This window comes from Manis javanica, chromosome 17 (assembly GCF_040802235.1).
Source record: "Manis javanica isolate MJ-LG chromosome 17, MJ_LKY, whole genome shotgun sequence".
In the NCBI taxonomy this organism is placed as follows: domain Eukaryota; kingdom Metazoa; phylum Chordata; class Mammalia; order Pholidota; family Manidae; genus Manis; species Manis javanica.
The window spans coordinates 6,896,404-6,911,336 of NC_133172.1; the positions used below are offsets into that span (position 1 = coordinate 6,896,404).

General features: G+C 43.9%; 1 protein-coding gene across 6 annotated transcripts in view; it reads right to left on the reverse strand.

Annotated features, from left to right (window-relative positions):
* Positions 1-12,646: 12,646 nt before the first annotated feature.
* Positions 12,647-14,933, reverse strand: part of TRPM4 (transient receptor potential cation channel subfamily M member 4) — a 32,037-nt gene continuing 29,750 nt past the window's right edge. For 5 of the 6 annotated variants that reach the window (XR_012126617.1, XM_037005865.2, XM_073225751.1 and 2 more), the window contains 5 exons: positions 14,119-14,312; positions 13,743-13,875; positions 13,456-13,531; positions 13,260-13,365; positions 12,647-13,005 (listed from right to left, as the gene is read on the reverse strand). Coding sequence is in view for 5 of the 6 variants with exons in the window: in XM_037005865.2 (XP_036861760.1) it covers positions 13,001-13,005; positions 13,260-13,365; positions 13,456-13,531; positions 13,743-13,875; positions 14,119-14,312 (514 nt within the window). In the remaining variant the exon portion in view is untranslated. Of the gene's footprint in view, positions 13,006-13,259; positions 13,366-13,455; positions 13,532-13,742; positions 13,876-14,118; positions 14,396-14,933 lie in introns of those variants that run through there. The other variant, XM_073225752.1, reaches the window with a different exon arrangement.

Sequence of the window (14,933 nt, forward strand, 5' to 3'; positions counted from 1 at the left end):
TGCCTAAAATGTAACCCAAGATATATCTCAACAATCCTCTTTAAATGCATAGATGAGTTTAGGAGAAACTAAGGGCAATCTCAAAGAGGCCTCCTATTACCTAAACTTAAATTCAGGTAGGTAACCAAGTGTTAATGCTGTTAACAGTTTTGGGGCAAATGCCACTCCCCCATAACTTTTGGTTTTAAAGGCTAAGCAAGACAAAGCCTCTGCGAAGACAAAGTCCAGGAAACAAAAGGACCTCCCCCTAAATGAAAGCTGGAGGCTACCCTCTGTGAAAGAGTTTGATAACAATAAAATGTATATGTCTTGGTCCTGTCTCTGATAAGAGGGAAGTAGTGTCTTTTTTGAGAATTTGTAACCCAAAACCTCTTATGGGATTTTGGTTGAAATTCATTCAACCTACACACCTTGAAAAACCCAAGTAGAGATTAATATTAAAGGTGCTGGTGGATAGCAGCTTGCCCCCTGTTGCCTGTCATTAGTAAATATAAATAATCTCTGGAGGAAACACACCCTCCACCAGGCCTCAGAATTCCCACAGGTAAACTCTCAATGAACATGAGGTCACAAGAAGAAATAGCAAAACCCACAAGGAAACCAGGAACGCTCAGGGAGGATTAGCAGAAACAAAGTAGCATAATCAGACCTGTGAAGATCTAATAGCTAATATAAATATGCTTAATATGTTAAAGACAAACAGAGGGAGTTGGAATTAAGAGCAAGAGAAAAAAAAGACTCCAAGAAATGATTAGGGTATTTGAAGAAGAACTTTTAAAAATGAACAAATCATGAAGACTAAAAACATCAGTGGATGGGTTAAACAAGCAGTTAGAAAACCAGGAAGAGACAAAGCTGAAGATATTACCAATAATGTAGTACAGAGAAACTACAGTATTCAAAAGATGAAGTTGCGAGACCTGGAGGATAGCGGGAGAAAGTTCCAGAAAGAGATCAAGATTCATGGAAGGATAGGGGAGAGGCAATATGCAAAGAGAAAAATGCTGAACATTTTCCAAAAATCAAGGAAAAACAAATCCTTGGACTGGGGAGGCACATCTAATCCCAAGGAGAATAAATAAAAAGAAACTGCAGCACAACAAAAACAGATCTCAGGAGCAATTGGGCAGAAAAGACATCCCCACAAAGGAGCAATGACCTCGCATCTGGTTTCTTATCAACAGCAAGAGAAGCCAGGAGACAGTGGGAAGTATGTGCCAAGGGGGAGAGAAAGTCACCGTCCACTTAGAATTGTAAATCCAACACAAACTATCTCTCAGGCACAGAGCCAAATAGATACTCGGGCAAATAGAACAGTTTTTCACCCACAAATCTTTGGTAAACAATATACTTCAAAAGAGATGTAAAATAAGCCCAGAGGAAAAATCCAAGACTTGAGACAGAAGAAACGCTGAGCCAAGGAGATGATAATGTGAGTAAACATAAGCACATACTCCACAAAGCACCAGTAACTGTGGTTAATTTGTAAGGTTAAAAGACTGACAACTGAAATACTGAACAACAGTAACATATAAACTAGAGCATTCATCTCAGCAGGATGGTAAACGTAATACTGATCTTTGAACCTGGTTAAGGATGCATGTTAAAATTTCAAGGGTGACTACTGAAAAAGAGCCAATCTATAATTTCTATACTAGTTAAGGTAACTAATGCTAGGTTCTCTTAACACATGAAATACAAAATCTCTGACTTTATACAATCAAATTTTATTCCTTGCTTGCATCAGAATATAGGGGGCGGAAGCGCTCTGCCTCATTCAGTCATGGAGGAACCCAGACCTCTTGAATCTTGGGGCTTTTCCCAACTTTAGATTCTGGATTCTTGCCAATAAGCTGGTGGATGGGGAAAGAGAATGAGTTTTATAGGACAGGTTTGAAAGTGGAGCACATCACTTCTGCTCACATTCCAGCGGCCAGAATAAAAATGCTGAAAGAATAGGGAAACACAGTTACTACACTCACAGTCTGCTGCTTTCACAAATAAGCAGAGGAAAAAAATAAAGAAAAATCATCCCGAAAGAATGCAAACCAAAATGTAAAAGGTTAATGTAGAAAAAAAGGTGGGACAAGTAGAAGATAAAATTTGGGAATAAATTCACATATACTAATAATCACAATTACATAAAAAGACTAAACATACTTGTTAAGAGACAAATATTGACTAAATTGTTTAAATCCAGCTATCTGCTGTTTATGTAAGATGAGAACACAAGGACACAGGAGATTTAAAGTTGGAAGAAGGAAGCTATACAGGGCAAAGAGTAAACAGAAGACAAAATACACATTTAGGCAATAAAATATTTGAGTTAAAGTTAAAAGATTATCTTTTATAAGGAAGATAGAAAAATTACAAATTGCATGAACCTAATATAGCTTCAAAAGTATAAAACTGGCAGAACTATAAGGAGAAATTGAAAAATCCAAAATTTTTGTGGAAAATTAACTCACCTTTATCAGGAACCCATAGGCAAACCAGGAAACAGTAAGTATATAGATTCGCACACACTTAGCAAGTTTGATGTGATGGATGTACATTGAACCCTGTATTCAATAATTAGAGAATACCTATCTTCTCAAGTCCACAGAATATAAAACTGATTGCACAGTAATCCACAGCACAAGACTCAACAAATTTCAAATAATTATACAGCCCCCACATTCTATGACTGCAGTGCAATTAAGTCAGATTTTAATGAAAATAAAAGAAAAAGCCATATGATTGGACACTGAAAAAATCACACTAAAAAGAATTCATGGATCAAGGACTATATCATGATAAAAACTAGAAACTACATAAAAGTTAAGCAATAAAAACTACATATCAAATTGGAAGAGAACTAAATGGGTAAATTTTAAACTATATTATAAAAGAAGGCTGAAAATTAGTGTGAGCTAAACACCCAATTTTAAAAAGTAGAAAAAAATGGATAAATCTGAAATTAAGAAAATAATCAGCAGAAATTAGTGATATAGAATATAGGATCAACAAAGCCCAAAGCTGATTTTCAAACTAAAATCAAATCTGTGTTTTTATATATGCAACAGAAACTTGAAAAAAGAGAATTTATTTATTATTTTTTATTAAGGTATTATTGATATACACTCTTATGAAGGCTTCACATGAAAAAACAATGTGGCTACTACATTCACCCACATTATCAAGTCCCCACCCATACCCCAGTGCAGTCACTGTCCGTCAGTGCAGCAAGATGCCACAAATTCACTATTTGCCTTCTCTGTGCTACACTGTTTTCCCCGTGACCCCCCACACCATGTGTACTAAACATACTATCCCTCAATCCCCTTCTCCCTCCCTCCCCACCCCTCCCCTTTGGTAACATCTAGTCCCTTCTTGGAGTCTGTGAGTCTGCTGCTATTTTGTTCCTTCAGTTTTGCTTCGTTGTTATACTCCGCAGATGAGGGAAATCATTTGGCACTTGTCTTTCTCCACCTGGCTTATTTCACTGAGCATAATGTCCTCCAGCTCCATCCATGTTGTTGCAAATGGTAGGATTTGTTTTCTTCTATGGCTGAATAATATTCCATTGTGTATATGTACCACATCTTCTTTTTTATTTTGAGAGGGCATCTCTCATATTTATTGATCAATTGGTTAACAACAATAAAATTCTGTATTGGGGGGTCAATGCTCAATGCACAGTCATTAATCCATCTCAAGCCTAATTCTCATCAGTCTCCAATGTTCTGAAGCATAACGAACAAGTTCTTAGATGGTGAACGAATTCTTACATAGTGAATAAGTTCTTACATGGTGAACAGTACAAGGGCAGTCATCACAGAAACTTTCGGTTTTGATCACGCATTATGAACTATAAACAGTCAGGTCAAATATGAATATTCGTTTGATTTTTATACTTGATTTATATGTGGATCCCACATTTCTCCCTTTATTATTATTTTTATTTTTATTTTTAATAAAATGCTGAAGTGTACCACATCTTCTTTATCCATTTATCTACTGATGGACACTTAGGTTGCTTTCATATCTTGGCTATTGTAAAAAGTGCTGCAATAAACATAGGGGTGCATATGTCTTTTTAAATCTGAGAAATTGTATTCTTTGGGTAAATTTCTAGGAGTGGAATTCCCAGGTTGAATGGTATTTCTATTTTTCACTTTTTGAGGAACCTCCATACTGCTTTCCACAATGGTTGAACTAGCTTACATTCCCACCAGCAGTGTAGGAGGGTTCCCCTTTCTCCACATCCTCCCCAGCATTTGTTGTTCTTTGTCTTTTCCATGCTGGCCATCCTTACTGGTGTGAGGTGATATCTCATTGTGGTTTTAATTTGCGTTTCCCTGATGATTCGTGATGTGGAGCATCTTTTCATGTGCCTGTTGGCATCTGAATTTCTTCTTTCGAGAACTGCCTCTTCATATCCTCTGCCCATTTGTTAATCGGGTTATTTGCTTTTTGGGTGTTGAGGAGTCTAAGTTCTTTATATATTTTGGATATTAACCCCTGGTCAGATATGTCAATCACAAATATATTGTCCCATACTGTAGGATGCCTTTTTGTTCTGTTGATGGTGTCCTTTGCCATACAGAAACTTAAAAGTAAGAGAATTTAATAAACAATTTTAAGGCTTGCAAAATCTGAATGATCAAATTCCTACAAGACAAGACAGCCCTTAGCTGGAGGTCCAGGATGTCAGATTGCCTAATAATTGTGGATAAAATGCCCTTGAGAAAGTTGTGGTCGTGGGGGATGGATTTGGAGTTTGGGGTGGCTCGTCCAAGGAGCCATTTTCTCTGGACGTCTTCATTTCCTCCTGCTGAGAAGAGGTTGATTTGGCCACGGGAAGAACCTACCTAATTTTGGAGGAGTCAGGGAGCGCTGCACACTCTGAGGGTGTGGTCCCCCTTCTTGGTGTCCATTGGCTCTTACCTCCTCTCTTGGCCCCGCCCACTCACTCACCTATTGGCTTCCCCACGACAAGACAAAGCAGGACAGTGAGTTAAGAGTGGGAGACTACAGTCTCTCTGGTTTGCCCTCTCTCCACAGGATACCCCAAGTCCAGTCGTTAATTCCGTGTGCTTTCTACCTTGCCTCCCATGCATCCTGTGTCCAGAGGTCTAAGATTTTCTTTTATTAACGGCTTTATTGAAATGCAATCCATATACCTTCCAGCACATTTTCCTTCGCACAGGGCCACCTTTTGAAAGCTTACAGTTCATTGTGTTGCAGTCATATTCATAGAGCTGCTGAATTTTACCAAATACTTTTTCACCTTGTTGATAAATTCTATTTTTTTCTTCCTGCATCCCATGTAATGGCTTCTTCAACCCTAGTTGGAGAGCCCTGAAGAGGTCAGAGACAGGGAGGAGCCCCTCGGCCCCTCCAGAGACTCGCACACCTCCTGGCCTCCCCCTCCTCCCTCGTTCTCCTGGAGAGCCCTGGGGTCTGGGACGACTCAGCTCAGGGAAACCAGAGCCGGGTGCACTGGGCCTGTCCCGTTCCCCTTCATCCTCCCTTCTGTATCTCTCTTGCCCTCTCAGAGCCAGGATGGGCCATCGTAAAACGCGTATGACCAAGTGTCTGGTGGGGATACAATATAAACCAGTGTAGACAGTGCGTCCTAAACCACACAGCTCCAGCTCTCAGGTCATTTCTGTGTGAGGTTGGCCAGTGAGAATTCCTGGCAGAGAGGCCATCATCCCAGGGGCTGTGAGAAGCCCCCAGGCCCTTGTAGATTCTTGGACGAGGCACCGGCAGGCCCTTTGCTGGGCTCCTTCACCCACCGCCCCTTTCGGGGAGTGGATACTGCAGGAGGCTTGGAGGAGAGAAAGAGCTGCCCTCAGGTCAAGCAACCAGTCAGTGGCTGGGGTGGAAGCAGAATCGAGGTCTCCCAGCTCCAAGTCTGGGATCCCTTCACTTTTCACTTCCCCTCCAGCTGAAACAGATCTTGACCTCTGCAGGCAGGGGCACAGTATGTGACCTGCATGTCCCAGTCTGAGGTGCTGTGGGGAAAACAAGGACATTGAAGTGACCTCCGTGCATGGGGAGCTGGTCCCTGTGAGCGTGCAGTGGAAGCGCTGCCCCCTGCTGTGGGCTGTGTAGAATAGATTTCTGCGAAGGGAGTCTTGCAGCCCGGGCGCGTGGGTTTTGGCGTCAGCCTTGACGTGGATGACCACCACGGTGGCTTGGTTAAGCCCCGCAAGTAATGTCAGCACACTTCCTATGAAGGGCCAGATATAAATATTTTTGGCTTTGCAGAATGTATAGTACCTATGGTATATTCTCTTCTGTTGTTTTTTACAACTCTTAAAAAATATAAGAGCTGTTCTTAGCTCACCAGATTTACCCCACAGGCCACAGTTTGCCAACCCCCGATCTAGGGCTGTGTGAGTCCCACGAGAGAATGCTGGTGGCTAAACCAGAATTTAGTTTGAACTCTGGTTGGCCCCCTTCAGGCCAGGCTGCCACCTGGAGGGTGTAACCGGCCGCCTGTCCAGCAGAAAGGTGACCCAAGAATGGTCAAGGGGTAAAGTCCTTAATTTTCAAAGCAGGTCTGTATAAGTCCTCCACCCTTCAGTCTCAGCCATTACGTAGGAGGCAGCCAAAAACAGATGAAGCCGCTGGAAGCACCACATTCAGTGACCAAAGTGCCCAACGAAGGTCTGTGAACCAGGAGGAGCTGAGGAAGGTAGAGTCAGAAATACATTAGAACTCACTTCAAGGACACTCTCCCAGCAATAATACCAGATGCCCATGGATGGTAGGGAAATTAGAAGGGCCCATCCAATACCTTAGCTGTCAGCTGATGCAATGTGTCTTCCAGGGTCAGCTCCGGGTTTGGATGGCTGCTGCCAAGTGGGCCCACCAGCTTTTAGCCCAACGAGCAGTGAGCCAGGCCGTCTTTATGGGAAGCCCTGCAGATTGAGGGCTCCGTTGAACCAGCGGCTTTACTTCAGGCAGTGGAGTGGGGGATGGTTTCCTCCGAAGGACTAGCTGCTACTTTTCACAAAACAGATGACATGGAGACCAGGCCGGCTGTGCTCTTGACTATAACACTTACATTTAATTATTTAGACCTTACTAGCTCAAGTTCGAGTTGACCTGCCCCTAAATGGAGATGTGAACCTAGGGAGTCACCAGGCCTCCCTGAGTTAGACCTTCCCTTGCAAGGAGAGCTTAATATGAATAGCGGCCTTTTCTTCAAAGGAGTGTACGTGGCGGCTGCGTCAGGCAGGTGGCGCTGTTGTACCGGGAAACGGCCCGAGAACTCGAGCAGCCATGAAGCCGTTGAAGCTGTGATTTCCTTTTCTCCTTCAGGGACGGCCGTGGAGAGGACCACACAGACTACAGCCCCTGGATGGGAGAACACCTGGCACCTGGGGGACATCCACAGCGCGAACATCAACAGTGGATGCCACAGCGGCACACTGAATTGGGCCAAACGTCCCTCTCCCACAGGTGTCAGTTCCCTGCCCCCACTGTGGGCCTTATCAGTTGAATTCAGGTGTGTTTTCCTCCCAGGGGAGCATGAACCAAGCAGTCTAACACCTGTGAGTCAGGGACTCAGCTTCAGCGAAACCCCGTAAAAGGTGGAGGCCTGTTGGACCTCCTTTGTAGTTAGAGGTTGCAGGACCATCAGTTTATCTTCTCTAAGCTATGAAATGGCTATCTGAACCCAGACAGTCCTCAAGATGACACGGACAGCAGCGCCTTCATTTTTGTCCTCATTCAAGGCCCATCCATCCTTAATTAACTGTAATTGGGTGTCAGGAAAGGCAGCACAAGTTAATAAAAAAGAAGCCATTCCTTCCAAAGGTACAAATGAGAAGGTCCATGTCATTCATCAGGGCAATGTAAATGTAAATCAAACCCACAATGAGATGCCACTTCATGCGCACCAGGGTGATCAATAAACAAAAAATAGGGGGTGGGGGAGCACCAAGTGTCGGTGTAGTGCTGAAGAAATTGTAACCTCATACATTGCTGGTGGGAATGTGAAGCAGTGCAGCCACTGTGAAAATCAGTCTGGCAGTTCCTCAGAAAGTTAAACAGAAATAGCAGCAATTCCACTCCTGGGTATATACCAGAAAGAACCAAAGCAGGCATTAAAAAAAAAAAAACACAAACATTCATAGTAGCATTATTCACAATTGCCAAAAAGTAGCAACGATTCAAATGTTCATCAACAAATGAAGGGATCAAATAAAGAAATGAATGAATGAATGAATAAATAAATATATGTATATGTATGAATATATATATCATACTAGGGATATTATTCACTCACAGTAAGGATGTTCTGATACCTTGAAAACATCGTGCTGAGTGAAAGACATTAGACACAAAAGACCACATATTTTATTATTCCATTTATATGAAATACCACAATAGGCATATCCATAGAAACAGAGAACAGAATATTGGGGACGGTGGTTGCCAGGGGGTGGGGAGAGAGGAGAATTAGAAGTTCTTTAATAGGTACATGGTAGCTGTTTGGAGTGAAGAAAACTTCTGGAACTAGATAGTGGTAATGATCGTATAACACTGTGAATATACTAAATGCCACTGAATTGTACACTTAAAAGGGGTTAAAATGGTCAATTTTATATTTATGTGTACATTGCCACAATAAAAAAATAAAAATTGGAAACAGTGAAATAACATTGCCTCTATTTACAGACAGCAACAGTCTCAAGATAGCAAAGAATATATAGAAAATAGCAAAGAATCTGCAAAAATTACACTAGAATAAAATGAGTTTGGCAAATCCATAGAATACAAGGTCAATATACAAAAAAAGATCAGCAGTATTTCTGTGTACTAGCAATAAGCAACTAGAAATTAAACTTTGTTTAAACAGTATCATATACAACAAAAATCTGTATAGGAATAAATCTAATAAGATACGTGCAAGATTTGTATGCTGAAAACTACAAACATTCATAACAGAAGTCAAAGAAGAGCTAACTAAATTTAGAGATATACAATGTTCATGCATCAGAAGATGCAATCAAGCCAGTCACCTCAAACTAATCTGTAGATTCAACACAACCCCAAACAAAATTTCAGCAGGTTTTATGGAGAAACGGACAGATTCCAAAATTTATATAAAAAATCAAAGGAACTAGAATAACTAGAACAATTTTGACTAAAGAAAACAAAGTTGGAGGAATGACATTACCTGATTTTAAGATTTAGCATGAAACTACAATAACCAAAACAGTATGTTTTTGTGAAAAGACAGACATATAGACGTACTGAGTAGTATAAAAGGCCCAGAAATAGACCCCACATATATGCAATTGATTTTCAACAAAGATGCCAATATAATTCAATGGAGGAAAAAACAGTCTTTTCAACCAGTGGTACTGGAACAATCAGACTACCCATATGCAAACAACCAAACCTTGACTCTAACATTATATACAAATATGAACTCAAAATAAATTGCAGATTTAAATATAAAACCTAAAATTATAAAACTTCAAGGAGAAAATCTTTGTGACCTTGGGTTAGTCAAAGATTTATCAGATAGGACAACAAAAGCATGAACCATCAAAGAAGATGTTAATAAAATCTCATTGTTAATTTTAAAATTCTCATTTCCAAAAGACACTATTAAGAAAATGAAAAGATAAGTTGCCTACTGAGTGAAAAATGTTTGCAAAACACAAATCTGATAAAGGACTATCCAGAATATGTTAAATTTTACAGTTCAATGATAAAACAACCCATCATTTTTTATGGTTGAAAGATTTGAACTGGCACTTCACCAAACAAGCTATACAGATGGCAATAAGCACATGAGAAGATGCTCAACATCATTAGTCATTAGGGAAATGAAAATTAAAATCAGACACCATTTCAAACCTATTTAAATGGCTAATTAAAAACTGATAATAGCAAGTGTTGGTGTGGATGCAGAGCAACTGGAACTGTCTCATGCATTGCTAATGGAAATGCAAAATACAAAAGGTACAAACAGGAACAGAGCTGGGCAGTTTTATATAAAGCTATACATACACTTATACAATCCAGACATCCCAATCTTAGGTATTTACCCAAGAGAAATAAAAACATGTCCAACATCTAGTTTTCTCAAGTCTAACCTGAGTTTATTTACCACGCCCTTGGGTTGTCTAAGTTTTTGCTACACAGGAGCAACCAAATCCACTCCAGGTGTTGGCTGCAGCTTTGAGCAGCCTTTATAGTTACATCTCCAGCCCCACACATCCCTTTACCATTTCCTCCGCCTTTGGTCCTAAAGTAAATGCTTTCTTGAGTCCTCACTCCACCGCACACTCTCCTTTTCTCTGACAGCCGGCAGCCTGTCTATGTGCAGGTTTCTTTTTTGTAGAACATATACCTCTCTTTCAAATGACCTGCTTGTTTAGGGTTTTAGTGGGTTACATATTCCTCTACCAATGGTTACTCCCTCTGTCACACATTGAGAGCTGGAGCAGATCCCCTTGGGGCCTTGCTGGAATCCAGGCTAGTGGATGCCGCAGCTCTCCCAGGCCCTCAGCAGGCCCTCCTGAGGACCCTGGACCGGCAGCTCATGGCTATGATGTCCACTCTTGATTAAGGGACACCCAGACACTTTCTGGCCTTGCTGATGACCTGCCGTCATTCCTAAGGATTATCTTCCACCTTCACCATGGCCCCATTAAACTTTGTGTAGCTTAGCTTTCAAAAACACACCACCAGGGCAGGTGGAGAATTTCCTTTGTGGTCACCAATTGTTATGCACAAGGGTCAGAATACCCACAACTAGGGTTATGCAATAGAGAAGTGAATAGGTTCACTGAGGGAACACATACAAGTAGGGAAAATTTTAAATATAAACTTACAGCAGTATTTTGGTTAATTCCTCAAGAGTACCCAGCTTCACCTTCAATTAAGGTACTTTTGGTTTCCAAATTGGCTTATGTGTAGAAATGAATTGAGAGGTTATAATTATCCATTTAGGTTGTAATTCTCCATTTGTATGACTCATGTCAGATTTCTACTCGCAAGACCTGGGGTTTTCCTGATATATAGTTATTTCAACACAGATAAATTAATGCAAAGGTCTCGGATAAATTTAAATAGTCTCAGAAAACTGAGAAAGGGGTAGAAACACAGAGTTGACACCGAAATAGTGTCTGCACAGAGCAGATGCCACCCCCAGGTCTGGGGAGACAAAGGGAAGAGAACAGTTACCAGAACTAAACTCTTGGAGAAGCGACCCGGTAGAGCTGAAACCCACACTAGAAAAGGGGGCGGCCTGGACGGAGCTGGTGCGACTGAGGACATAAAACGAAGGTACCTCTGGGAGCGCTGGGTGGGGGAAAGCTGCAAGCTGCAAACTACAACCGCCTGCTGCAGAGGACGCACTGTTCTGGGGGACGCTCAGGAACCAGGAGCACAGAGGGAGCGAGTTCCTTCTTCCTCCTCGTAGCCAGGCTCCCTATAGCGCCCCCTTCAGGCATAGCCGAATAGGAACCCATCTGGCAAAGCGAACCGTGGCCTGCGGAAGCCCCAGCCCCCACCGCATCAGCAGAGTGTAGAGGTGGGATTTGGAGCTGAGAAACAACAGCTTAAAAAACCGGCGTGTCGGTAGCGCGACTTCCAGGGCTCTATCTCATTTGACATTTCTAGAAATAAATTCGTGTTTTACAAAGGCTCCGGATCCAGACTGCTTAGAAATCTATTCAAACACGTTCTAGCTTGTGCCTGACCCCGTGAGTCACTTATCGCGCCTCCCGTTTTCTTACCTGCAAGGTGTAGCTAGTAGTATCTGCTTATATGGTTGTCCTGAGGACTCACTGATTTAGTACGTGTGAACCACTTATCATAATGCCAGACACACAGAAAGCACTCTGTGAGAGCTGCTATTGTTACGTTTTATTTATTGCCACCATCGTGGTTTATATTATTATTGCCACTTGGGTTGGTGAGAACTAATATAGCATCTCGCAGAGAAATCAGGTTGCCACACAACACTTGGCAATGTTCCGAGGCTGCTCTGCAGCAAAAGCGGCCGATAGTTGGAACTCCTCCAACTTGGGGGAAGGATGTTTGGATTTTGGTTTTTGGATGTGTTGGTTGTTGGTGGTTTTCTTGCTGTTTAACTAATAACTACTGTCAGCTCAGCCTTGTCATTACCAGTTTAGTTTGTTATGGGTTGTTTAGTTAAACTGCATGTATAATGATGCATATTTGCCTCAATTCTGTGCTTGCGTGGCCTGCAATTTTCCACTAATTAGACTCTTAAAAGACACATATGCAGTTATCTACTCAAATTTGCATAATCTGTTCCCCTCTTGCCAAAGCAGATGTACACAGCGCCCACCCACCCCCACTCCAGGAAATAATTTGCTTATTATTAGAGTTCTTTTTCCACTGGAAAGTAAAAGCTAGGGAGGGTGCAGATGGTTGAGGCTCCTGTCCCAGGGCAGTTACAGCCATCAAAATAGCACAGACAAGAGGGCTGGACCTAAGCTTCACAGGAACAGCAGGGCTGACAGGAGGCGACAGACCTGAAGATACCTGAAATAGGGCAGCAAAGCGACCAAGGATTCCACGCCCACCACCAGTTCCAGCCCCCATCTCGAAGGATCTAGATACCCACTGGCTCCTGAAGAATCAAGCGTCCGGATCCTACTCCTTTCAAATGGCTTTATTTCCCCAGTGTGGGGAGCTGCGAGTGGGGTCTGTGGTCCCTGCACCCCAATAACCCTGTAGCATTCCCCTGCCCGGCGGGCTGCGGCACAGCCTCCTAAGGGGCAATGCCTGGGCTCCAGAGGCCGATCCGCCCAGAGGAGGCCTGGTTCCCGCTGTGGTTCACAGAGATGACACTCCCTGTGGTGGTCCCAATAGCGGCCCAGCTGCTAGTCCATCGGCATGGGGCCCGCTTCAAGGACAAGGTCATCAGGTGAAGGGAATGAAGACCAGCTAGGCCTTACTTGGGAGCAAAAACTCCCCTTGGGGGCTACTCCTTCAGGTCTGCCAGCCGGGCTTAGTCTAGGGGGAAGAGAGAAGAGAAAATGGATGGCAGGGAGAGAAGAGACAGAAAAAAAGGAGAAAATGGCAAAAAACAAGGAGAAGAAGCATAAAAAGCCCAGAGACTGAAATACTGACCCAGGGACAAAGGAAGGGCAAGTGAAAAGAGAGGAAAACACTCAAGACATAGGGGAACAGAGATCTGGAAAGCAGGGACACAGATGTAGGTGATCACAGAGGCCAGAGACACACACAGGTGGACCCTACACACTGACCTCTGGGCTCAGGTGGGACTGGGGGAGGTGGTTCCCCTGGGGGCAGCAACGCAGAGCGGCTCAGGGTCTGGGCCACCCATTCCAGGACACGGCTACAGTGCTGGACCTGGGGAGCAGGAGAGACATTAGGGCACCAGACCAGAACCCCACTGTTCCCAGCCTGGCGCACTCCCCCAGCCTGACCCGGAGTCCTCACCTCCTGTTCCAGCCCCTTCAGACGCTGCTGCTCGTACTCGCGAATCTGTCTCAGCTGCTTCAAGGCCATGTCCACCCTGCAGACCTGGGGCTTCAGGCGGTGCCCCTAGCTCGGAAGCCCCGCCCCTAGGAAGCCCCGCCCCTAGGGGTCCGCTCTCCTTCCTAGCATTCCTGGACCCCACCCCGCAGGCTCCGCCTCTAGCCCGGCCCCTGGCAAGCGATAGCCCCAAGTCTCGGTATCCTCACTGGAGGCTGGAAGCCCCGCCCCCGGACAGGCCCCGCCCTCACTTCTGCGACGTGCGCTTCAGACGCTCGGAGTCGCTCTCCCGCTTGTCCCGCGCGCGCGCCAGCAGGAAATTCTCCTTCTGCACCGACTCCCACGTCAACAGTCTCCGCTCTGCTTTCTTTGACAGGTGGATCCCTGGAGGGCCGGGTCAGATGCAGTCAAAGGGCCCGACCCCTCGAGTCACGCTCCTTCCAGGCCCAGCCTCCACCCAAAACACCAGAGCAATTCCAGGCCACTCCCCTAACATCCACGCTCCACCCCTCGCATCCTAATCCCCGCCCATTATTGTTTCTGGGCATCCCCCCAACCTATTCAAGCGCTTCTTTTTCTCCGGGTCCCAACACCCTGTGTTTCTTTTGAGCCAAGACCCTCTCTCACGAAAATGCTCGAAGGCCGGGAAGGACGACGTGCTGGCTCGGCGCCTGCGCAATCGTCGAACGAGGAGACGCACATGTGAGATGACAATGAGCGGTGGGGCCAGCGCAGGACGGGAATGAAATTCCCGGATAAGGCTGTAGCGCTGCGCCTTCCAGTAGAGGTCGCTGTTGCCCTGTACTTTGCCGAAGGTGTAGCTGTAGAGAACCGAAGACGAAGGGTCACCAGAAGTCAAGGCCCAGTCAGGCGCGGAGGATCAAGGACAGATGTCAGGCAGTATCTGTTTGAAGTTCAAGGCAGCAGGCGGATGTCAAGATCAATAAAGTCAGAGTTTATTAGAGGATTAGATTAGAAATTGGGTTAGGAAGGCCAAGGGTCAGATGTCGGAGGTCAAGTTGTGAACAGTGTCATGAAACTAGGTAGAGGTTAGGAGTCAGGTTCAAAAGTCAGCCTGAACACAAATAATCAAATCAGAAATGAAAATGGGGACATTACTACTGACTTTACAGAAGTAAACAGGATTATAAAATAATACTATCAACAACTGCATACCAGCAAATTAGATGACCTAGATGAAATGGACAAATGCCTAAAAACACACAAATTACCTAAACTGACTCAGGAAGAAAAATGTCCCAACAATAACAACAACGAAATGCTAGGACCAGATGGCTCCACTGGTAAATCCTACCAAACATGTTTAAAAGAATTAACAGCAGTTCTTAAATTATTCCCAAAAAATGGAGAGAACACTTCCTGACTCATTCTAAGGGGCCAGCATTACCATGACATCAAAGTCAGATAAAGATATCACAAAA